General features: G+C 39.3%; 1 protein-coding gene across 4 annotated transcripts in view; it reads left to right on the plus strand.

The window, feature by feature from the left end:
- Positions 1-24096, plus strand: part of LOC145405374 (inactive phospholipase C-like protein 1) — a 454317-nt gene extending 430221 nt beyond the window's left edge. For 3 of the 4 annotated variants that reach the window (XM_080276781.1, XM_080276779.1, XM_080276780.1), the window contains exons 18-22: positions 3976-4062; positions 11900-12085; positions 15278-15352; positions 17187-17429; positions 17955-18335. In XM_080276781.1, the coding sequence (XP_080132907.1) occupies positions 3976-4062; positions 11900-12085; positions 15278-15352; positions 17187-17429; positions 17955-18335 (972 nt within the window). Of the gene's footprint in view, positions 1-3975; positions 4063-11899; positions 12086-15277; positions 15353-17186; positions 17430-17954; positions 18336-22836 lie in introns of those variants that run through there. The other variant, XM_080276782.1, reaches the window with a different exon arrangement.
- The last annotated feature ends 655 nt before the right edge of the window (positions 24097-24751 follow it).

Here is a 24751-nt window from a genome sequence, read left to right on the forward strand (position 1 = left end):
TACTCACACCATTCCACCCACCCCTCCCTTGTTTGAATCTCCCCCTCACACACACACACACACACACACACACACACACACACACACACACACACACACGCATGCACGCACGCACGCACGCACAAATACTAAACTTTTAAAAGAAATTCATTTCCAACCACCAGTGCTACATCTTGTACAATTCCAATCTTCACAGAATGTTGTCATCCTGCCCTGCCTGACCATCAGCCTCCCCCCCCCCCCTCTCTCTCTCTCTCTCTCTCTCTCTCTCTCTCTCTCTCTCTCTCTCTCTCCTTTGATTTGCACTTTCCTAGGTTTACCTGAAACACACATCTCCTCCACTTCCATCTCATTCTTAGTCTTCATTTCTTCATGTTTTCTTGCATTTGTGGGATACTCTCCTGCTGGAAGGTAGGTGTTTATGCAACAAAGCTTCTTTCCAGCACAGGCGTCAAATACAGTTCTCCCTGTTTCCATCCAAAGTTGGCACTCCCCAAGAATTTATCATTTCATTCATCTTTTCCTTTCTGGCCTTAGCTGTTTATAATATCGGATAAAACCAGTGTCACCTTTCTATTAAACCCTTCAGTTCACACTTCTAGGTTTGCCCGGATTTTTTATGCATTTTTTTCCAACATATGAAGGCACATACAAACACAGATGCCCTTGTTTGTATCACTAGTTTTTTCTTCAGTCTAAAGAGGTCTTTCCCAAGCTGAAAATAATAATGTCATTAACAAAGAAGTATAAAGGCATTTTATGGCATGGAAGAATTTAATGGAGGCAGTCTCCGACACATTCAGTACAAAAGACCTTCTCAGATCCCGAATGAACTAGTCATGAAGTTATGGACATAGTTTTAAAAATAAATAAATAAATAAAGTTAACTGTTTGACTGCACATTGCTTGGTCTTATTCACCCATAAACTATATGATTCCATTATTTGACCAAGTACTGTAAGCAGACATTTTGCACTTTGAGTGTGCTGTCTGTTTATAGTAATTATTGTTACAGAGGTAATAAAATTCTCATAATCATACACTGTAGGAATTAAAGTAAGACAGAAGTTAGGTGTCACAGACTTTTATTACAAGCACAATTTCTGAAAATACTGTTTATAAAAATGCCCCAGTTTCATCCATTCACTTTGTTTTTGAAAATATTTATACATGTGACATGGTTCAGTGTTGTTCACCCTAGTGGCAGCTGTCCATGCTACTTGGTCTCTGGCAGCATCTCTGTTTTAACCCTTAACAATGAAGTCATTTTGTAGGACCTCATCCCAAGTCTTTTAGATCTTCCTTTCGGTGCTTTGCCCTCCTTATTCACTAGAGCAGTGGTACTGAATAGGGAAGTGAACATGATAGTATTGTAATCCCCCCCCTCTAACATGTTGAAGTAAAGCTTGGACTCTTTTGGAGAAATACAAGTCTTGAATGAGAGGAATGGAAATTAGTTATTTAAACAGAGCTTGTGAAGCTAAAAGAAGAGATGAACTGACCAATGAGGAAGTGAAGGAGCATTGTGATGTTGATGTGAATGTGCTAGAAAGCATTAGTGAGAGATTGACCAGGAGGGTGTATGTGAGTGATGTGGAGGGGGAAACCAAGGATAATATGGATGGTTGGAGTGGAAAACTAATTGAATGAAAGAGTGTGGACTGGAGAGAGAGCAACCTGATGGCAGATGACAGAATGACATTTTTTTTTTTTTTTATGTGTCCTACTTTGGGCATAGGCTTCACAGCCTGCTCCCAAGGCCCAGTAGTCCCCCTACATACCATACACCTCAACATGTCTTCACTTCGGTGCCAACACCCACCATCCATATTGAGTACATGCCAGGGCTGTCTCATACTGGACTGGTGTATTGGTATTAGTGGAGGTATTTTTATGACATGTCGGTGGGTCGTCTGGTAGATCAGTAAAGTCTGATTTTATGAAATTCAGATCCTGAAACTGTTCCCTGCCCCAGCGGGGATTTGAACCTGGGTCCGGTAGGACTGCAGGCCACCTCTCTACCGATTGAGCCACTGCCTCCCCCATGGAGATGGAGATGTTTTAATTGTTCGTAGCCACGTTTTTCAGGATTAAGTCATCTAGCCATAGATAGATATTTTCACCCAGCTATCATTCTTTATATTCTTCACATGCCCTCCCTATACCAAAAGAAAATAATAATAATAATCAGTCTCCTCTTATGCATAACATCATCAATGCCTTCAGATCCCAGCTGCTCATTTGTGATTATGCAGTTTGCAGTTCTATCATTCAGGGAAGCATTATACATCCATTTGACCATTCTCATCTCTGTACCAACAAACATATGTGTGTCCTTCCTCCTTATTGCTCAAGTTTCACAGCCATAAACCATTACACTTTTCACACATGCAGCAGACATTGTAGAAGGAAAGGTAAAAGTTTCCATCCACTTCTAACAGTAGTTCTGTCCTCCAGCACAGACTTCACCTTGCAGGTAGCCGAATTCCTCAAAACACTCAAGGGATATGTCCACCAAATCAGTTCTGACATGTCCAGCCCTTTCTCCTTGTTCACCCCTACACACAGCACACTCGAAGCCTGCCACATCCTGCAGCATACCTCTGATGCCACTGAACCTCTTGTGTACTCATTTGTTGCAGACAGTACATAAGACTGAATTGTTCCCAGTGCCCTCCCACCATACAAACCTGGCCACACACCCTCAGTCACCACAGTGCTACCATCCACTTAAGTGATTATCATTTTTGTTTTATCCACAATGTTTCTAAGTTCCTGTAACTCCACTCCATCTCTCCACCATATTAAACTCTCAGTGATCTCCCCCTCATTCTGTGCAGTCATCAGTAGCTCACTGGCATACAGTTCTCAAGGAAAGTCAGTTCTTAAATCCACTTGACAGTGCCTACCGTAAAACAACATAAACAGCAAATGGCTAAGAATTGATCCCTGGTGTTCTCCAACATTTACTGAGGATTCATCATGGAGACTACCATTCACTCTTACTTAGGTAGTTGCATCCTCAAACATTGTCACACTTACTCTGACAATCCACTCCTCAGCACTCAGTTTCATCATTGCCCACTGTACCACCTCTCTAGGTACCATGTTAATAGTTTTCTCCAAGTCAACAAAAAAAAGCACTGCACATTTCTCTTTTCATACCCAAGAACTTTTCCTGGTGTTGCCTAGCAATACATACTACTTCAGTAGTTCCTCTGCAATTTGTGAAACCAAATAACTTCTCATAAATATCCATTTTCTTCTTAATTATCCATTACAGTACTCTTCCCTTGATTATCACTACAGTATTTTATATAACATTTTCAGGTCCCTTTAGTTATCTTGATCAAGAGCTTCACCATTCGCCTTATAAACATTCATAATCACTCTTCAGCTGGTTATTTGCCACATGCATTCATGTATAACAGCATCTATCAAATCAGTTGCTAATCTCACTCCAATATCCTCAGAGACTTTCAGCTTTTAGGCATGCACACCAGGTACAACCTCAGCTTTACCCATTTTCATTATATCAATTGTTTTAGCAATAGCCCAAAGAGGATTCCCTTGTGAATTATCTATATTTGCAATTTTATTGTAATATAAAGCAGCCCACAATTTTGGATTTGAAATTGATATCACCATGCTCACTTCTCTTTCATATGGCCCCACTGATACATCATGTAAACTCCCCCACCAATACCATAACAGTATAATTGAATGTGACATCCTCATTGTACAATATTACAATAGAAGTTGTGAGGATTAGTGGTCAGATGCCAGGTGATGGGTTAGGGCTATGTGCAGTACATGGTGGATTACTGGACCTAGGGAACAGCAAGGAAGAGAGAGAGAAAAAAAGCACTTTGTTTGTTTGTTTTTTTCTGCTTCTTCCTTTCATTCTGTTTTTACCTAATTTATTCAGTTGATAATTGCCCATCCATAATCTAACTGGACTGCTTGTTGCCACAGGTTCAGCGTGTGAAGGGCAAAAGGGCAGACAAAGTGAAACCAGACATCAAGCCTATAGGTCTTAGAGCAGCTGACGATATCTTTAAGGTAACTGTTGTACAGTATTGTTAATGGTGTTGTGTTTATATATGCATGATTTACCACACATGCAGTCAGTGCTGTACTGTACTAGTTTTGCCCATACAGCTGTGTATTCAGGTTCTTAGTACAGTGCCAGTAATTTACATATACAAGTACTGCCATTTACTACTGTATTAGCATTTTAAAGAGAACATAAAACATAGTAAATGAGGAGTTTGGCAGGCAGTACATATAGAAAGAAAATAAGAAGGTTGTTTTGGAAAGACATGTGGAAAATTTTAGGTGGAGGTGAGAGTAACAGAGGATTTAAGGGAATGGATGGTAAGGTGTTAGTGGAAAGAGGTGAGAAGCTAGAGATATGGAGAGAACATTTCATGCACTCAATGAATGATGAATGTGAAAGAAATGATGTAATGTCGAACTGGAGGATGATTAGACCTGAGGAAGGAATGAGATTGGAAAGTGAGATCAGCAGAGAAGTACTTTCAGCAGTAAAGAAAAAATTACTGACAGGAAAGGCTTCAGGAGTGGATGATGTGAGTGGTGAAATTGAGTGGATAGTGTTGGTGGAGGAATGTTGAGTTGGGGAGGGGAGATAGCAAGAGATTGGACCTGGAAGCTGTATAGATTAGCCAGAATATCAGGAAGGGTGCCTGAAAAGTTGAAAGAAGGTACAATAGTACCACTGTATGAGGGAAAGGGTGATAGGAGAGCATGTGAAATCCATTGGGTATGTGCTTCTTGACTGTGGAAGGAAAGGTGTATACAGGTCTATCTATCTATCTAATGCCAGACTTCACAATCTGGCAAGGGATGGCCATTTGACTTTGAGTTATTTGTTTTACGGGGAGGGGCACTAACCTTCCACCAACCCACTTGTTGACACGTAGGGAGCATGTATGGGTGTATGGTAGAATACTGATTGAGATGGTGGAGGAAATTACAGACGAGTTGGTAAGGAAGGATCAGGGTGAATTCAGGGAGGGCGAGAGATGTGATGACTAGATATTTCTGCAAACATGTCTGGCAGAGAAGTTCTTAGAAGTAGACCTAAATTTTGCTTGTACCATTTATGTATTTGGAGGAAAACATAATTGATACTGTAGATCAGGAGACATTGAGGAAGCTACTAGAGGTATATGCCTATGAGGTAGAGGTTTGCATACTCAAAGCTATCCAGAGTATGTGTTATGAAGTAAAAGACTCTGTGAGAGTGGATTGTGCATTTAGTGAGAGACTCACCTCAGCCGTGTGACTGAAACAGGGTTGTGTCATGTTACCATGTCTGTTTAATGCATACATACATAAATGGAATAATGAAAAAGATGAGGACATTTGGTAAGGGATTGTTTCTGAAGAGAGAAAATTATGAGTAGTAAGTGTTTTACGGATGATGCAATGGTAATAGCAAATGTGAAGTGGAAATTACAGAGTCTGACTTTGAATTTTGATACTGTGTGTGAAAGACAAACTTTAAAAGTAAATTTACAGATGAGCAGAGTGATGGTGCTTGAAAGAGGCACAGAGATGAATTGTTGTTGTTGTTGTTGTTGATGTAACTTCAGTCTCATCTGGACATGAATGGAGTGGACCTCAAGAAGTCAATTTTTTCATCTGGGTGCTTCCAGAGATCATTTATTGAGGCTATATTGAAGAATTGTGATAGTGAGGTTCATGGGATGAGTGCTGTAAGTACAGTATGTTGTGGTGCAGAGGGGTGCACTGTAGTGGAAACAATGTGGACTGTATCTGTTGTATTTTTTGTTGGTACTGCAGTAAGAGAAGGTGACTGCTGTATCATAACCTGGCCAGTTGTAATCATTTCTTTTTGGGTAGGGTAGTTTCTGAAGGATAGATTTAAAGTGGTGGTTCGTAGTGGATGCCTTTCAGCTGGAGGTTTGGAATGACTATGTGTCTGTGTGTTTGTGAAGTATGATTTTGGGTGGGAGAGGAGGGATGTTGTTCAGGTATTTAGATGTTGCTAGGCTGTCCATATACAGGACAGTATTCTGTTTATTTCCAGTAGGGGTGGTACAGCATGAAGTTATATAATCATGTGCTGAAACAGTGAACTGTGTACTTCTTATGTTTTTATTGCCCGTAATTTGGATGAGTGTTTTTTTCATTGGTGTAAATGGTTTATATTTGTGGTCTTTGTGCATTCCTTAATTATCTTAAACCCTTGTTTTGTGTTTTTAAAAGCAAAAGAGTGTACCTAAAGATCAGTTATGGAGATGAGTTTATGCATGAATTCCTTAGCTCAGCATCAGCACATATCCTTCTTTATGAATCAGGAACTGAAACAATATAGTATACTTCAGTGTTATTAAAAACTATTAAAATAATATCACAAAGCTGATCAAAAAGCAGTGTCTGGCAGTGAAATATATGTATAAAAACAAAAAATCCCATGACTTACATGTTTTTTGGTCTAGGTAACCCTATCACAAAGTATGGAAATCAAAAGTGTAATAGGTGCGTCCAGTCATGGAAAATGGTATACTGTGTTGAAAAATGAAATAATATATCTCCTTGATAAGTTATCCCAATGTATCTAAGTGGCTTCTGTGGTGTCACTGAGGCAGTATATTTTTCTTAATGTTAGTTGCTACATCTATCTATCAATCTGCCTATCTATCTGTCTATCTATCTGTTTATCGATCTGTCTATCTATCTATGTGTCTGTCTGTCTATCTATCTATCTATCTCTATGTCTATCTATCTATGTATCTATCTGCCTGTCTATCTATCTATCTATTGCTAGAAGCCTCAGTTCTGCAAGGGGTGCCCACAAACAGATCTCCTCCATGTCGCCCTGTCCCCCGCCATTTCACTGTCCTCCCCCTGGATCACCCCCCCCTCTCTCGCATACCTCTGCACTCCATCCCTCCATCTCATCCTCGGTCTCCCCCTCTGTCTCCCCCCTTCCATCTCACTCATATACACTCTCCTCATTAGTCTCTTGCTCTCCATCCTCTCCGCATGGCCAAACCATTTCAGTGTATTTCTCCTAATGCTTTCTATCACATTCACATCCACACCACAATGCTCCTTCACTTCCTCATTTATCAGTCTGTCTCTCCATGTAACTCCACATGCTTTTCTCGAATAACTCATTTCCACTGCACTCACTATTGACTAACTGTGTTCTTCCAACAAGTTCCAAGCTTCACATCCATATGTTAGATTTGGTATCACAATACTATCATGCAACTACTATTTTACTTCCATGCTCACTTCCCTGTTTCATATTGCTACTTTCAAAGAACCAGCAACCTTTCATCCTTGAAGTACTCTTTCAAGCATTTCATCCTCAAACTTTCATCCCTATGCATCACATTACCCAAGTATGTTTTATTTCTTGGTGTAAATGGTTTATATTTGTGGTCTTTGTGCATGCCTTAATTATCTTAAACCCTTGTTTCCTCATCATCCAGCCACACTGTACATTCAGTGACTTCATTTCTCTCAAAGACCATTTTATCCACTGCCCTACCTTGTATCTATTTTATGACCCCATCCATATACAGATTGAACAGCCATGGAGACATGACACAACCCTGTTTCAGTCCAACCTTCAGATAGAAAAATTCACTCAGTTCATTATTCATGTGCATTGCACCCTTAGCGCCCACATACATACTCTTCACAGCATTCAACAACTTCCGTTTACTCCATGTATTCTTAATATTTTCCACTTTCCTTAGCTATCCACTCTGTCAGATGCTTTCTCCAAATCCATGAAGGCAGCTTACAGCTTCTTTCCCTTCTCTAAAAACTTTTCCACTAAAGACCTAAGGATTAATATCTGATCTGCACAACCTCTTCCCTTCCTAAAACCTCCCTGTTCCTCTTCAGCTATTTCTTCTGTTATTTCCCTAACTCTGCCAATAAGTATCCTACCACATACTTTGCCTTTTACACTTAAAAGACAAATGCCCCTATGATTATCACACTCTTGTTTTTCCCTATTTCCTTTGTACAGGGGAATAATTATACCTGACTTTCTATTCTCTGAGACTCAACCTTCCTCCCAGGCCAATCAGCAAATCATCCCTATCCATTCTACTACTACATGTATATCTCCCCCATGTTTCATCATTTCACCACACACTTCATCAATTTCTGGGGCTTTCTCCATTTTGACATTCTTCTTTGCTTCCACTACTTCCTACTGATCTCTTCCTCCTTCTCCCAGCCATTCCCCAGCCATTTTTACTCGCATTACTTTCAGTCTCTAAGTTTAACGTTCATTGCTTCCACAACTTCCATCCTATTGATTTCTTCCTCTCTTCTCACATCCCTCTGTCTCCCAGCCATTCCCTAGCCACTGATACTTGCATTACTTTCATTCTCTATGTTCAGCAATTCCTTAAAGTGTTGTCTTCATCTGCTCACTTTTCCTCCCTTCTCCACTAGCAATCTACCATTTTTATCCTTCACTCCCCTACTGAACTCTTTAACACCTTGTCTAACGCTCTTTACCTCTTTCCAGAACATTTTCTTACATTCCCTCCACTTTACACTCAAATTCTTTCCAAATTCCTCATCCGCCCCCTTCTTACTCTGTCTTACTAACCTTTTCACCTCTCTCATCTTCTAAATAGAACACTCGCTTCCATCTCAACTTCCTCCATGCCTCAGCTTTCCATCCACTCACTATATGCTTTCTTCTTTTGCACCACAGCTTGTCTCACCTCTTCATTCTACCATGCTGTTCCTTGCACCCCCTTTCATCTTTCCTTCACTCCACACACCACCTCACATGCTGCACAGATTTCTTCTGTGAATATCTTTCACACATCCTCCACCTCCCCCATCTGCTTCAAATCATATTTACCCAATCGCTCCTCCACTTCATTCTTATATTCCACCTTTTTCCCATCCTCTTGCACACTTTCAACCCTCCTTGTATGAACAATTTCCTCATGTCCATCCCTCCTCCTGTTCCTCCATCGAACTTGAACCTTGACTTTCACCACCACCAAGCAGTGGTCAGAAAGTCCACTCCCCCAACCTCTGAATGCTCTTTCATCCATTACATACCTCCTCATTCTGTCATCCACACACACACATTCAACCATTGCCTTCCATTCATCCAGCTCACCACCCACCATTCTCATCACTCACCATAAAATGCTTGTGAGATGTAAATATACCTGTGAGTCATTTTGTGCCTTAAGAGGGTATTGGCTATCATTAATCCCCTTTCTGCACAAATGTCCACTAAAGCACTGCCATTATCCACTTCTGCAACCACACCCCACTCACCAATTACTCCATCCACCTTCACATTCCCTACTTTTCTATTTATATCTCCAATCAAAAACACTCTCTCATTCCTTTCAAACTTTTCCATGCATGCTTGTACATTTGCCCAGAACTCTTCTTTCACTCTGCTTGCACAGTCTTGCGTTGGTGCATACACACACAGTCACTCATGTTTGTAATCCTACTTTCAATCTCACCCACATGATCCATGAACTAACTGATCCATACTCTCTTATATTCTCCTTCCATCTCTTGCACACAGTGATACATACTCCCTCTTTTGCCGTCTCATTCTCACCTACTCCCGCACATATTCCCTATCCATACTCCCACTGCCTCACACTCACACCCTTTCCATATCCTGTAGTCTCAGTTAATCCACATATGTCCAGTTCTGCACCCTCAAGCACCTGGACAATCTCTCGTTCACCTCATCATTCGCACCCTTTACATTCCATGTTGCAATCTGTACCATGCCCTTTGTTTGGTCCTTGGTCGTCACCTGTTTGTCAGTCCTGGTCTGAGGCTTCTTATTTGGGTTTTAGTTAGTTGTTTTCCAGAGAGGAGCACTAACCCTCTGCCAACCCACTTGTTGATGCATAGGGAACACGTGTTGGCTGGTTATAAGGTTACCACCCTGCATATTTAATAATTTCCTGATTTACAGGAAATCACTTGGCTTGCCACTCAGTGTAGAGCTACCCTGAAATAGAGTACCATTACACTATGTGAGTGGATGATGGGCACCCCCACCTACCACAAATAGTTACTAAATACTGTAATAAATTTCATTTACTGTGGATGACTAGGGTATAAATATTGATTTTCACTTGGGATCATGTCAGAAGATAAAGGGCCAGACTCATCAATCTGGAAAGGAGGGGGTGGGGGCATGACTCCCAGCTGAATGACCACTACCTTGAATTCATGTTGAATCATTGCTAAATTCCTAAAAATTTATTACTGCATCCCTGTTTCCACTGAAATTATTTTTGTTTATAATATTTATGAAGATACTTATTTCATACATTTTAGTGAACTACATTGTTTTTTTTATTACAAGTAATCACTAGTCTGCTGAAAATAGGATGGGCATAGGCCCTCATGCCCCTCTCCCCCAGTTCTGTGTCTGACAGTATCTGATCCTATACTGAACACAGATTTTAGTTCCATCTTGTAATTGATCTTTAAACGATATGGCCATAAAGAAGGACTGTGCCTGAATAAGGTTGTGAAAAGGGTATTTATATGTCTGAGTGAGTCCAAGGGTAGGGGGATGCACAAAAGGCCATGAAGAAGATGGTTGGATATGGTGAAGCAACATAGGAACAACAAGTGGAATGTGAGAGAGTAAAAGGATTCATAAGAGACAAAGTGAATGGATGATGTATTTATGGAGATTCACATAACAATGTCTGCACTCCTTTAACTTGACAGCTGATAGAATACTGTACTTACATCTCACAAACATTTTATGCGGTGCATCAAAAACTAGGTAAAAATTGTCTGGATGATTTTGTCTGTGAGACAGAACCAAAAATTTGTATGAATGATGAGTGAATGGATGTATGTCCCATTTCATTTGGCAATCTGTTAATAGTTCTTCTTGTTCAGTGGTTTCTTTCTCCTGTTTCAAGATCCTACCATCCTTTTTTTTTGGGGGGGAGGGGGAGGATTGGGATACAATGATAATGATGATGATGACAGCTGGACGTAATACACACCGTGGAATTAATAGTTAAGTGGGATAGGATGATAATGATGATGAAAATCTTTATTCAGGATTCTTTCTAAGTAGATCCATCCATCCATCCATCATCCAGTCCTGTGTCACCCCATGAGGAGTGTAGGAGCCCAGGGCTAGGCAAGTTGGTCCTAACATTTGAGATGAGAGTGACCAGTCTTACTCATCCTTGAGTGGCATTACGTGAGCAATAATCCCCAACCACCCCTTGGATATAAACCTACACGGGCTCAATCTGATTGGAGCACGTTAATTATACACTGAACCACCAGGCACCATAATTTGGTTATATGGGTACCACCCAGCATAGTAAATGGTTTCCTGGTGTACAGGAAACCATTTGGCTTGTCACTCAGTGTAGAGTCATCCATAGGCAGAAGGAAGAGGAAAGAATGAAGGGTAGAAAGACAGAGCAGGGAGTGTAAAGTCATCCGAAGGCAGAAGGAAGAGGAAAAACTGAAGGAAAGAAAGACAGAAGAGGAAGGATGGAAGAGAGGAAAGGGCAGACACCTGATGCAGCACTACATCGAGTGAGTGGATGGTGAACACCTCCATCTACTAATACTGTATATAATTTCTTGTTCAGTACTGTACTTTCATATTCTGTCTTCAGATGGAGTGTGGTTGTTTTTGTACAGTACTGATAAAGACATCATTCAGAGTGGCATACAGTTACTACATAAATAAGGGTAAATACATTCTGCTAACACATTATAGGATATTCTTGCTTCTGTTGAAAGTGTACACATTTTAGGTAACTTTAGCCTTTCATTCATTTCTTCAGGTCTTCTTTTTCATCTTAATAACTTATCTCTATTGTTATCTCAGGAAGCATCATCAGCTCTTATAGATGCTGAGCAGGAACAAGATAAGGTAGAGGGGGCATGGACAGACTTGCAAGATGAGTGTGGCCTTGACCATACAGCCAACATGAAACAGTGTCTTGGAGTTGCCATCTCCCGTTACATGGCTACACCAGACACCTCACATCTGGCCATCAAGGAGGAGAATGGGGTAAGTACACACACACACACACACACACACACACACACACACACACACACACACACACACACACACACACACACACACACACACACACACACACACACACACACACACACACACACACACACACACACACACACGTGCGTGCAGCGTCTTCTTACCTAATTGTATCTTTACACGAATGAGTCAAGCTCGTACTGTCCCGTGTTTTTAACAAATTTTGTCATGCATATCCTTAAATTTATGAATAGTTTTGGCACACACTATTTCATTCGATAGTGCATTCCACTGATCAGTTGCCCTAATTGGGAAACTGGATTTCCCTACATCTTTATTGCCTCTTTTTATGTAGTTTCTTGCAGTGTCCTCTTGCTGATGCTTCCCCATAGGTTATATTTCATTTATGTCTACAGTATTATCTCCTTCCCCGAGATGCATTAATTTATATAGCATAATCATGTCTCCTCTTTTCCATCTCTTCTGTAGTGTTGGTAGATTCAGTGTTTCTAGTCTTTCATCGTAGCTTAGATCCCTTAAGCTTAGTACCCATCTTGTAACTGCCCTTTGTACTTTTTCTGTCTTATTTATGTTTTTTGAGATGAGGATTCCAGACTACTGATGCATTTTCCGGGGTTGGTCTGATTAATGATGTTATTATCTTTCTCAGCATGTCTTCATTTATATACGTAAATGCTTTCTCATATTAGCAAGCAGTGTACATGTGTTGTGTACCTTCTCGCTGCTGTGGTCAGCCAGAGATAGTCTGTTTCTGATAATCACTCCTAGGTCCTTCTCTCTTTCTGATACATGTAGGGTTGATCATCCTAACTTATAATCCCAATCTGGTCTTTTTTCACTTTTACCAAACTTAATTACATGACACTTGTCCACATTAAATTCCATTTGCCATTTATTGCTCCATTCATGAAGTTTATTTAATTCTTCTTGTAGCTGTCTGCAAGAAACAGTGCTAGTAATATTCCTTTATATTTTTACATCATCTACAAACATATTTAGATAGCATCCATTTCCAGTGTTACTGTCTATGTCATTTATATATGCTAAAAACATAACTGGTGCCAGCACTGATCCCTGAGGAACTCTACTAGTCACTTCCCTCCATGATGAGTAATTTCCCCTTAGTACTGTTCTCATTTCCCTTTTTCTGAGAAAATCTTGCATCCAACAGTACAAGTTGCCTTGGAATCCTCCTTGATGGTACAGTTTCCATAAAAGTCTTTGGTGTGGTACTCTGTCAAATGCTTTCATGAAATCTGAATAGATACTGTTCACCCATCCTTCTTTTTTCTGTAATGTTTCTGCCTCACCAATTCAGCTTTTTAAGATGAGAGAAGCCCGGTCCAGTGATGCTTTAGTTCCCTCTTCGTAACATGGTACTCGTCCAATCATGGGCATTGCCAGCCTAGAGCAACAACAGAAAGTTCTTCAGTATATTTTTTACCATTTTGGTTGCAAGTGCCTACAAATTTACCTCATCAAATGCCTCTACTGAGAAATCAAGTGTATACCCACTATAATAATACATGAATCCTCAGATTCATCTGGGGACAAGGATGAGAGGTTTTTATACAGGTGATCCCCTGGTGATCATGCATCTGGTTTTAGCAGTTTTTGTTATCAGTGCAAGCTGAAAATCTGCACTCCTATCGTTATCACACAGTTTTTTACAACAACAACAAAATAAATAAATCATTATTGTGCACTGGAGTTGGTTTATGCCGACAGTGATGGTGTGGTGTCTGTGGTTTCTGTTGGCTTTAAGGGATTCAGAAATGAGGCCTTACTCGAGGAGTTAAGCCCAGGTGGCAGAAACCACTAACTCTTCACCTCCTAGCCTTAGAGCCCCTCACCTCAAGCCCATCTCAGGTCTCCATATGGGACATGTTTCTTCCTTACTGTGCCCTTTTCATCACTTTCTATTAACCTAACCAGGCCTGTGTGTGTTTCTGATACTTACCAGAACAGTAGGTATGTATTTAAAGTGTCTTTAATGTTTTAAAAGTGAAATTTTTGTCTTGCACTTGGGATGCCTGGTACCAGTTACAGTAGGATAAATCCCATAGGTTCTGTGCTTTCATTATTGTGCAATTTTGTTACCCCACGCCATGCTTCATATCAGTTATGCACAATAACCAAAGGACCGCTGTACTACCTCCGTATTTCCTACATGTCATGTTAGGTGACTAACAGGGTTTATGATGGGTTGATGACCAATTTTGTATGTAAAAAATGCCCAACTAAAAAAGAAATAAATGGCCTCTGAATCACTTGACCCACAGTTAATGATCATGGACCATGTAAAAGACTGTCTTCATATAGCAACTTAAAATATTAGAGGCAAAAATGATGAAAAAGAAAATGAGGAAGATTGTGCAGGTGCTTAAAGATGCAAAAGTAGATATATACTGTACAGCCTGACTGGGACCAAGTGGAGGGGTATCATACATGTGTGACAGAATGAGAGTGTGGATCGGCATGTATGCTAGGATGGATCCACGCCTTTACACAGAACCTCATTTGGTACACAGATTTCTTCCAACAATTGCACTTCCTTCATCTGCTCCAAGTTATGTTTACCCAGTTGATTTTCCACTTCCCTCCTGTTCTTTTCTTCTTCCCTCCTCATTCCTACCCTAGCTTTCTTACTCCCTTTGCTACACCTGCTTTCATCTGCCTTCCTCTGCCTCTACTTGCCCATCCCTTTTGTACGCTTATCCATGCTACTACTGCATACTGGCTAGAAAGACCACCTATTACCCTATACACTGTAGTACTGTATTAAGCATTTACCTTCCTGTTTAACCATCTACATACATGTTATCAGCCAGTGCCTAATGGTCTGTCAAATCCTCCCCTTCCATGTATACCTGTGGATCATTTTGTGTTTGAAAAAAGTACAGTACTAGCAATTATTAAGCATCTCCTTTTCATCCTCAACCTTGTTCCCACCACAAGGTGGGATGAGGTAGGTTCCAGAAACAAGGAGGGAGAAAGTATGAAAGTGGGAAACCCATCAATGGCAAGTCAGTGAAATGGGCCACACAGTTATTGACACATCATTCAAGCCCCTCAGAATCCTGGCTCCTCCATACATAACCATCTTCATTTTTTTGTTTTTCTTTAGAAATATGGTTAGAATCATTCCAATGACTAGTATTAAAATATTACTCCTTCTAGATTCCAGTGTTGAGATGCTCACGGTCTGTTCCACTCCCAACACATCTCCATCGGCTTGAAACTGCGCTAGAGAAGGTTTGTCAGTCTTTCATACTATTGTCTCCAAGAACTGGTTATTTCATTCACATTTCATAGGTTTTGCTTTAAACTATCAGAGAAGGTTTGGTGGGCACTCCCAGTGATAGCATAAAATTCTGCATGGCATAGTAAAGTGATATATAGCATCTCCCCTTTGGGCTCATTTCCATCACCTTGATACAAGTTTTAAGCATCATGCTAATTTTTTATATGATGCAGATCAACTGCTGTTAATAGTACTGTATGTAGCAATAGATGGAATACTTCAGGTTATGAATATGCAGAAAGGGAATATTCACTCACCCTTGTTGCTGGGAGTCATCTCATTTTCTCTGTAAACATTTAATTATACACAATACAGTAAATAATGTTATTCATAAAACTATATCTTGTAATCTTATCTTCATAATAGGAGGATGAAGGTAAATACCAACAACTGAACACTTACAAGGCCTAGTAATATGTACTGTGATAGTTTTTACTCACCTTTAATGCCCGGGGCAATTCATTAACAGCAGAGAAATGTGATTTTACATAATTAATAATTTTGCTTATAACATTACCTTTTGTGCTTTTATCTTCCTGCCTTCCTCCCTTCCTATTTCTCCCATCATTCCTGTCACTTTGTATTACTCTTCTTTCCTTTTCAGGTAGCTTTACATTGAGTGGCAAGCCTAATGGTTTCCTGTAAGTCAGGAAACCTTTGCCAACGCTGGTTGGTAGCCATATAACCAACCTATACATGTTCCATATGTGTCAACAAGTGGGTTGGCAGGGGGTTAGTGCCCCTCCCCGTAAAACAACTAGCACAAACAGCCACCCCTTATGGGATTATGGCATCTGGCTATAGATAAATAAAAGATCAGTGGTAAACAACAATATACCAAACACCCACAAGTCTTAGGGACATGTACAATGGAAGTATTTACTCACTTTTTGTGCTGGGAGCAAGTCAAGTCAAATACAGGTAATGGTTTCATGAAATACCTTTGTTTCTTGAGTAGGGGTAGATCTTTTGATTATGCAAGCATTTAATGACAGACAGCAAATATACTGTATTTCATTTGTACCATTACAGGTACTTTATTTCCATAAATAAGAGGTAAGTGATAAATATACGAGCACCAAACTAGACCAGCCTTTTATGCAAGCCACAGTTTTTCAGCTAGCCAGTGTTTACACTGCACTTTTTTATACACATTGTTTTAGTGGTAGAATATAGCAATCATCCTCCACTCACTTGCTGTATTGCTGCTTACCTTTTTCCATCAGTTACTGTACATTGAATAAGCCTGATGGTTTCCTGTAACCCAGGAAACCATTTACAGTGCAGGGTAGTAACCATATAACCAAAAACAGGGTGATGTGGAGCCTACTATGGTGACCATGAAAAGTAGATGGGGAAAAGCAAATGTGACATCCAACCAGGAACCAAACTTTTAGGCACTTCCCCATGCCTTGCTGTGGCAAGGCATTATTAACCACAAGGGAACATTGGTTCATTGCATGGAATGAACTTGCAAGGGCAACTGTTTGCCTGCAGTTGATGGGTCTGCTTAGCCAGACAGACTGTAGTTACTCTACAACTGCTTCTACTACTACTACTACTGCTGCTACTACTACAACTACTACTACTACTACTACTACAACTACTACTACTACAACTACTACTACTACTACTACTACTACAACTACTACTACTCATTTCAGCATATGGTTATCCATCCTGTAGACAAACAACTGAAAACTCATTAATGCTGACATTTCTTATACTAAGAATTCTCAAATACTAAGATTATTTGTTTATATCTTTACAACCCTTTTTCTGCAGGTGTTGGTAGAGATCCATCAATTTCTACAGCAGGGAGAGGATTTGCGACATTCATTGGAGTCCCGACTGAAGCCTGCCCTGGTTATGTATGATCAGCTAGAGTCCCTCCTTTCATCAGCTGGTATCAAGGGGAAGAAAGCTAACAGAGCCATGGAGAACTTTGCCTGGAATGTCCGCATCATTAGGGGTCAGCTTGATTGCCTTCTGGCTTTACGGAAGAAGTGCAAGATGGCCATGGAACAAGTTAGTAGTATAGAGAAAATACAATGATAATGAAAGTAGGGGAAGAATCATAGAGTTAAATGACTGTAAAGAACTGTGAGGATTTGAAGAAGGTAGCCTTTTATGTTTTGCCAGTACAGTTAAATTTGGAAGTTAACAGACAGATAATGAAGCTTCTCGCATAATTCATTAAAAGGCAAAGGTTGAGCAACATCATTGCTTTTGAGACTTGGGCAGAGGTTAAAATACATCATTAGAATAACACAGATTGCATAACTATGATCTGACTATGACATCTAAATACAGTAACAAGATAGAACACTCACCGTTGAACATCGAAGTTTTAATACTTTAAGTCTTGATGCTCTTAAGATAGTGATGTCCTTTTAAATGGTGTCATGCTTCTGCTATATCATTTATTATTGAGAGGTGATACTTTCTGCTTTGCTCTTGACACCAGTTACCTGGTATTAGTTTTGAGGAGGTACTTCATAGTGAGAGAGTTAATATTTCTAGACTGACCACTTCTTACTGGATATTCCCCAGGTTGAGTCAACCAAAACCACCCTAGATACCCTGAACACACGTGACCACTCCCCGTCAGTGAGAGAACGACCCCGCCTCACTCTTGCCAACCGCCACAACACCACTGACAACCTCACTACATATGGGAGTCTTGGCCGCACACCGACCACTCCAGGAAGTGCTGAGTGTAAGCCTAAGAGCATTTTGAAGAAGAGCAATTCAAATTTGGAATCAAGCAGCATTGGGTATGTGAATGAGGAATACCTTGTGACACCTACTGGCTCCTCAAATGTAGTAGGGGATGATGTAGAGGGAGAGTCCATGGATTTGCTCAAGCCTCCTCTGCTACACTCCTTCAGCTACACCCCTGGCTACAATTATGAGCAGAACACAGCGCTTTAGATCAGTGTGCCTGCTGTGTAGAGTTGTGTACTTTGGCTGTGCATAAAGTGTGGTGGAGGCAGTTGGTAGTTACTGCTGTACATTGTAAGATGTCACCAGCTTTAAGGAGTTGATGGTTGCTATTCTGTAAGGTACCAGAGTGTTATGGCATCCCCAGAGTTGGAAGGGCCCTGCTGCGTCAACAGAACATAGTGCAGCTAAAATGTTACTTGTACGCAAGACTTTGTGCTTTACCCAGCATACATATGTACATTATCATTTTTAAAGAATCTTGAAAATAAGATAAGTATTTTTCCCAGGTCATTGAAACACTGAGAGCCCTAATTATGAAAGACCTTGTATCCCAAGTAAGAAACCCACAATACGTCCAATTTGTGGCATGGTCAGTCATCTTTTAGGATGTGGAAAGATTTTTATTCACCAGTCTTTTTATTTTCCATTTTTAACTATACCAGAAATACACAGGCCTTACCAACTTGCCTTCCAACCAAAGGGTTGTCTGACTTTGCCATAAGCACAATTCCCACTTTTGTAGTTACCTCAGAGCACTGATGTAGGTTGGTTGTTGCAATATTTGTACAGTATTTGTATACACAAAGCTGATAAGATAGTACTGACAAACAAGAAACTAGGGCTTTAATTGAAGCATATTTTATTATATACAATATATATATATATATATATATATATATATATATATATATATACACTAATCCCTTAATTTACGTGTGGGTTACGTTCCCAGATCCTTCGCATATGTGGTAAATTCGTGTATACGTTCTGCGCATGTGTGCACGTAATTACGCATGTGTATTAAGTGTATTACATCTGAATAATACTGTTTATGCACTACATACACCCAATAAACTAGCATAAAGTATGAAAAACAACAAAAATGTAAGAAATTTAACACTTGCTGAAAGCTGACAAGCACAGGCATAGTGGAGACACTTTAGCACAGTCTGGTGCACTGGCCCTCACTGCCTCCCGTATGCTATTTTCTGCCTTCTTTATTGTATGAACAGTTGACTCATTCACCCCAAACAATTCCGAGACAATTCGCTGTCAAGTCAATTCGTCATCAAAACATGGATGATTCCCCGTCAGGACAATTTGCACCCTGGACGATTCCCCTTCATTCTATAAATATACTTACTGATTAATTAATACTTTAATAACTAATTTTTAGGGGGATTTTATAACTCATATAAGTAAAAAAAACTAGTGTACTTGCTAAATAAACTGGTATGTAAATAAATGACGGGGGATCTTCCTGACAGCGAATTGTTGCCGACATTCCTTCCCTAAGTTTGTCCAACACTTTAACTTTCTCTGTCAACAACATCACTTTATGATCCCTCTTTGGTGTTTTACCACATGCATCACTAGCACTATGCTTAGGCCCTATGTTGGCAAACAAGGCAAGCAATCACTGGAAGGCAGAAAAATAAGCCACATATAACGATTCGCGAGTCATGCACGGTTCAACCGTCGGATTCAAACTGACTGTGTGGTGCGTGGTAGACCAACCTCCCACCCACGTGCACACACACACACATACACACACTGCTGGTGCAGTGGTAACGTTCTCGCTTGCCATATGGTAGACGGGAGTTCGTGCCTCGCTCAGCTTGCGAAAAGTTTCACTGATGAAGTGAGTGGTTACTGTCCCCTTTGAGCAAGAGGACAGGTGTGTGCATGTGTGAAAGTCACAGCCTTGCCCTTAGATCGGACTATATGAGCTCTCAGCTCCTTTCCGGGAGGGTAAAAGCTGACGATCACGACCATCAGGTGATCCTGACCGACCCGGTGAATTACACACACACACACACACACACACACACACACACACACAACACAAGTATGCGCACGGGCAGCGGGTAGGCATTTCTATATTTTATTTATTTCTCTCATAAATTAAAATTATATATTTGATTACGATAATTTTATGTTTTAATTATTGTACGAAAAAATTCATGGATAACCGAAATCGTGTGAAAAAAGTTTGCGTGAATTAAGGGATTACTGTTTATATATATATATATATATATATATATATATATATATATATATTTACACATATACATACATACATATACACAGGTGTTCCTTCCCTAACGTGGGTATTTGCTTCCACACCGACCTCGCATTAGGCAAATGTCGCCTTAGAAAGACTCTTGATAACCCCTATTTCCTTCCGCACCCATGCCCAAAGTCCACTTTTTTCCCCCTTGTGGTGCAAAATATTTTTATATCCCCCAATTTAAACCTCCTAAAAGCTTTAATATGGTTATAAAAAATACATTAGGTCAATAGGACCTTTTTATTTATTGTACCTTACGTGAGGAGAAGAGCAGACACACATCGCCGGAGATGAAGTAGAGGGGGAGAACACGAGGCAAGCTGAGGAGGATGGTGTGGGTAGGAGTGGGCCAAGAGGGGAATGCGGGAGGTGGGAGGGAGGTAGGGGGGTCCTGATTGGTTGGGTGGCTGGGAAAGCGAGAAAGGCGAAGCGTGATTGGCGGGTGGTGACATCAAGTATTGTGAAGCTGCGCGACTCATACCACATCACGGCCCGCCTGGTTCAAATTACTGCGTTACACTAACAGTGTCCGCATCAGAATGTGCATTTCCTGCAGCAAAATCATGCTACGTTAGAGCAATATTGCACTACAGTAAACCGCGTTAGGGGAGGAACACCTGTATATACTGTATGTATATTTATATATACAGTAAAAGTCCTCTAATCCGGCCACCAATAATCCAAAAATTCCAATACTATGAATTTGTCATGGCGAAATTTTTTGAAAGTCTTTGAGATTTTTCCAATTTGGGGGAGCTTTATCTAAGGCTTTATCTGGTTTAGACTTGCTCTTGGACTTGGGTGTACCTGCCTGCAACTATTCATATACAATTCTATGCATTTCTGGTGAGTAAAACAATAACCCATATCATTTTAAGTGTTTATTTAATGATCATGTACATATTTCTAATGTTTTCAAAGATCCCTCCCAATGGTCCGAAAAAAACAATAGTCCGAAAGGCCCTCAGTCCCCTGCGATTCGGATTACAGGACTTTTACTGTATATCTGTATCTCTATCTATCTATCTATCTATCTATCTATATATATATATATATATATATATATATATATATATATATATATATAAGAACCCTTCCATACAACCCCTGGTAGACCCATAATACTGGAAAGCCCCATTAACCAATGACTTTAGCTTTATATACAGTATATAGCTCATGTTATTTATGTTAGAACAGTTAATTTTCAATAATTTTGTACATTCCACAACTGCCACAGATATCAGCTCAGTATTCTGCATGTATAAAGTAAAACAGAATGGGTAACTTAAAGATGTGCAGCATTACTTAAACAGATACAAGTACAGTATGTATGAAGATATAGTAATGACATAGCACTATTTTATAGCAGGTTATGGATAATTATTATAACTGATGAGTATAATATCAGGCTGTTACAGATTCTAAGGTAGCCTATATTGTACACTGGTAAATTATGTTGAAGGTTCTCCAGAGAAATTTAAGAATAGCTTTCTGTACACACATTAATATCACACTCTAGACAAATCCAATCCTCTTCTTTGCTAGTACAGTACTTCCAGTATTTACAAGGAAGGTAGAAAAAAAAAAAAATCAGCATTTAGAGAAAAATGAAAATATCAACTGGTAAACAAAAACAAAAAAAAAGAAAGAAAGAAACAATGCAATATATAAAGGAAAGATCAATAAACTACTCTTCAGACCAGTAGCTGCTGCTACTCTGCCGTATGTTATTTGTGATTTACTAATACCAATATGTCAACTTATGGAGAGCTAATACTCTAATGTATTTTTTTTCCACTATCAGCTATAAATGTACTTTTTTTTTCTGTCTAAAATGTATAAGAAAATTTTGTATCCAGTACAGCAGTCTTTCAAGGTTGTGAAACAGATACACAGTGGTAACAGTAATTATGTTATCTTGTATAGTACCTGGTAGGTCAGTTGTGTACAGTGTTTGAAATGGTAATGCCAAAAATGTAGAACACAGAAAAGTACATAATTTGGGACACATTCCCATACCAAATTTGCATTGTGTCTTCCAGTAGCATATTTAAAATGAATTGAAACAGTTACCTAAGCATGCAAATCCTGCCAGTTCTACATAGCATAAATAATTTATAGCAGTTTGAGTTGGAGATCCATCAGTTGTACACTGAATGATGTAAACATTTTATATATCTATGAAAAAATTAAATTCAGAGTATACCAGTAATGTTTGCAACATAACATGCATTATTTTATTGGATCAGAGAGTATAACCTAAATTATTATTCATCAGCTCATCTGTACAAAGGCCATTCACTTCTCACTCAATGTAATTACTGTATATGTATATTTATTTACCCAATCTAGTCACTCCATAGGATTAAGGTCTGTGTATATTGTTGTACTAAAACAAATCCTCTTTATGAATTTCAGGGAATCCACAGACAAGATTCTGTCACCACAGGCCAGGTAACTGACAAGTGGCCATCTAAATACAGTATCCTTCACTCTTTTATTTAATATTTTTTACTGATTCTGCTGTTGACATTCACACTTTCTCACCATGTTGCTTGTGAGTGTGGGTTATTTGTAATATGAAAAGAATGGTAGTGAGTATACTTGTGTATGACTGTGGTGTATGCCTGACAGTACAGAATGTGTCTTAACTGTTCACATGCCTTAATAGATGTGTATGTTTAGACAGTCATGTATGTTTAGGTGAAGACAATAATCTTATATATATTTCTATTCTATGGTGTGATAGGTTGTGTGGGAATGACAGAGCTAAACATCACATATTGGAAAATAGAATCCTTCATGTTATTTCTCCCATAACCAAATCTTATCACATTTCCAGTCAGTTAATTTTGTTAATACTGTATATGTCTCACTCCATAATTGTTTCAAGGCAAAATGTGACAGAAGAGGAAGAAGTAATATATTGTATAAATATCTATGCTGTATTTGAAAAGGATGTATGATTTTCATAGGTGAGTTTATAATATGAATGCAGTATTCAGTAAAAATTAAATGTGGTTTTGTAAATGAGATTTTCTGGTGGAGTAAATGGGAGTGAATACAAGAGGAGCACTGAAATTCCAGTCAGTATTTTTCTGTACATATAAGCCTTTTGCATTACAATATTCCTATACTTCCATCTTTGTAGCAAACATCTTTAATAACTGTGGATGTTAATTTGGTTTACCTGACCTTTCATGTAAATGGCAAAGAAAATCCCTGTCTGCTCGAAGTCACATGTCTTGTAAACTGTGGTGACAACACTGTTTCAAGATAGTTTTTTTAAACTGTGGTGACAACACCATTTCAAGAATGTTTTTTTTTTTTTTTTTTTTTTTTTTTTTTACAGTAGAGCAAGACTCAAGAGATTTCAAGGGCATATTCATTCATTCAAGCAATGATAACAACGATTTTATGTTCATTTTCACAGTTATGAGGAACAGAACAACTGACAGCTGAGGTGACCCCAGTTTGCTTGGGACCTGAAACCTCTGGATGTTACATTCCACTTATTTGAAACAAAATTTATAGTAAAACATTTTTTTTTTACATCAGAGCATTATTAATGTTACTAAGTTGTTAATTGTTGCTGTTGTTAAGAGGTTTCATATTCATATTGTAATATGAAAAATGCAGGAGCAATGTGCATAATTGCTTACTCTGCTGAAAATTATATACTGGTAAATAAATTTATGTGATATAATTTTAGATGTTAATAATCCTGAAAGTGGTAGGTGGGGCTGCTCACCGTCAGTACACTTGTGTAATGCTACCTTCAGGTGATTTTACAGTGAGTGACAAGCCAAATGGTTTCTTGTGGCCCACAAAACTGTTGACAGTACTACAGTATACTGGGCAGTAATTATATAACCAAACATAATGCCTGCTTGTTTTGTGGGTTCAGACACTCCAACAGGATTACATGCAAATGGGAGTGGTTGGGGTTAATTGCTCATATAATGCCACTAAGGGTACAAGTGACTTGTCACTTGCCTAAACTGTCCCTTTGTATTGATGATGGGGTTATAATGGATTAGATGATGATTAATCCTGAACTACTTGGCTGAGATAACTGTGAATTAGTTTGCGTTTATTTGTATGTCCTGGAGCAATGGTTCTAAGTACAGGCATTTTTAATCTGTTAGGGCCCACTGTCCTTATTCGAGGACAGAATTTGTTATTTTCAAAAGTTAATCATGGGGGAACCCAAATGTCTGAAACTATGAACTTTGTGCCTATGAGCCAGTAGGGAGAGGGCAGTGCTCTATGTATCCTAGCAAAAATCCCCCACACAGAAACAATAGGCAGTACTGTTGTGGCCAAATGAACT

Source organism: Coenobita brevimanus, chromosome 66 (genome assembly GCF_032717465.1).
Source record: "Coenobita brevimanus isolate Jiangsu-jjx chromosome 66, ASM3271746v2, whole genome shotgun sequence".
NCBI lineage: Eukaryota > Metazoa > Arthropoda > Malacostraca > Decapoda > Coenobitidae > Coenobita > Coenobita brevimanus.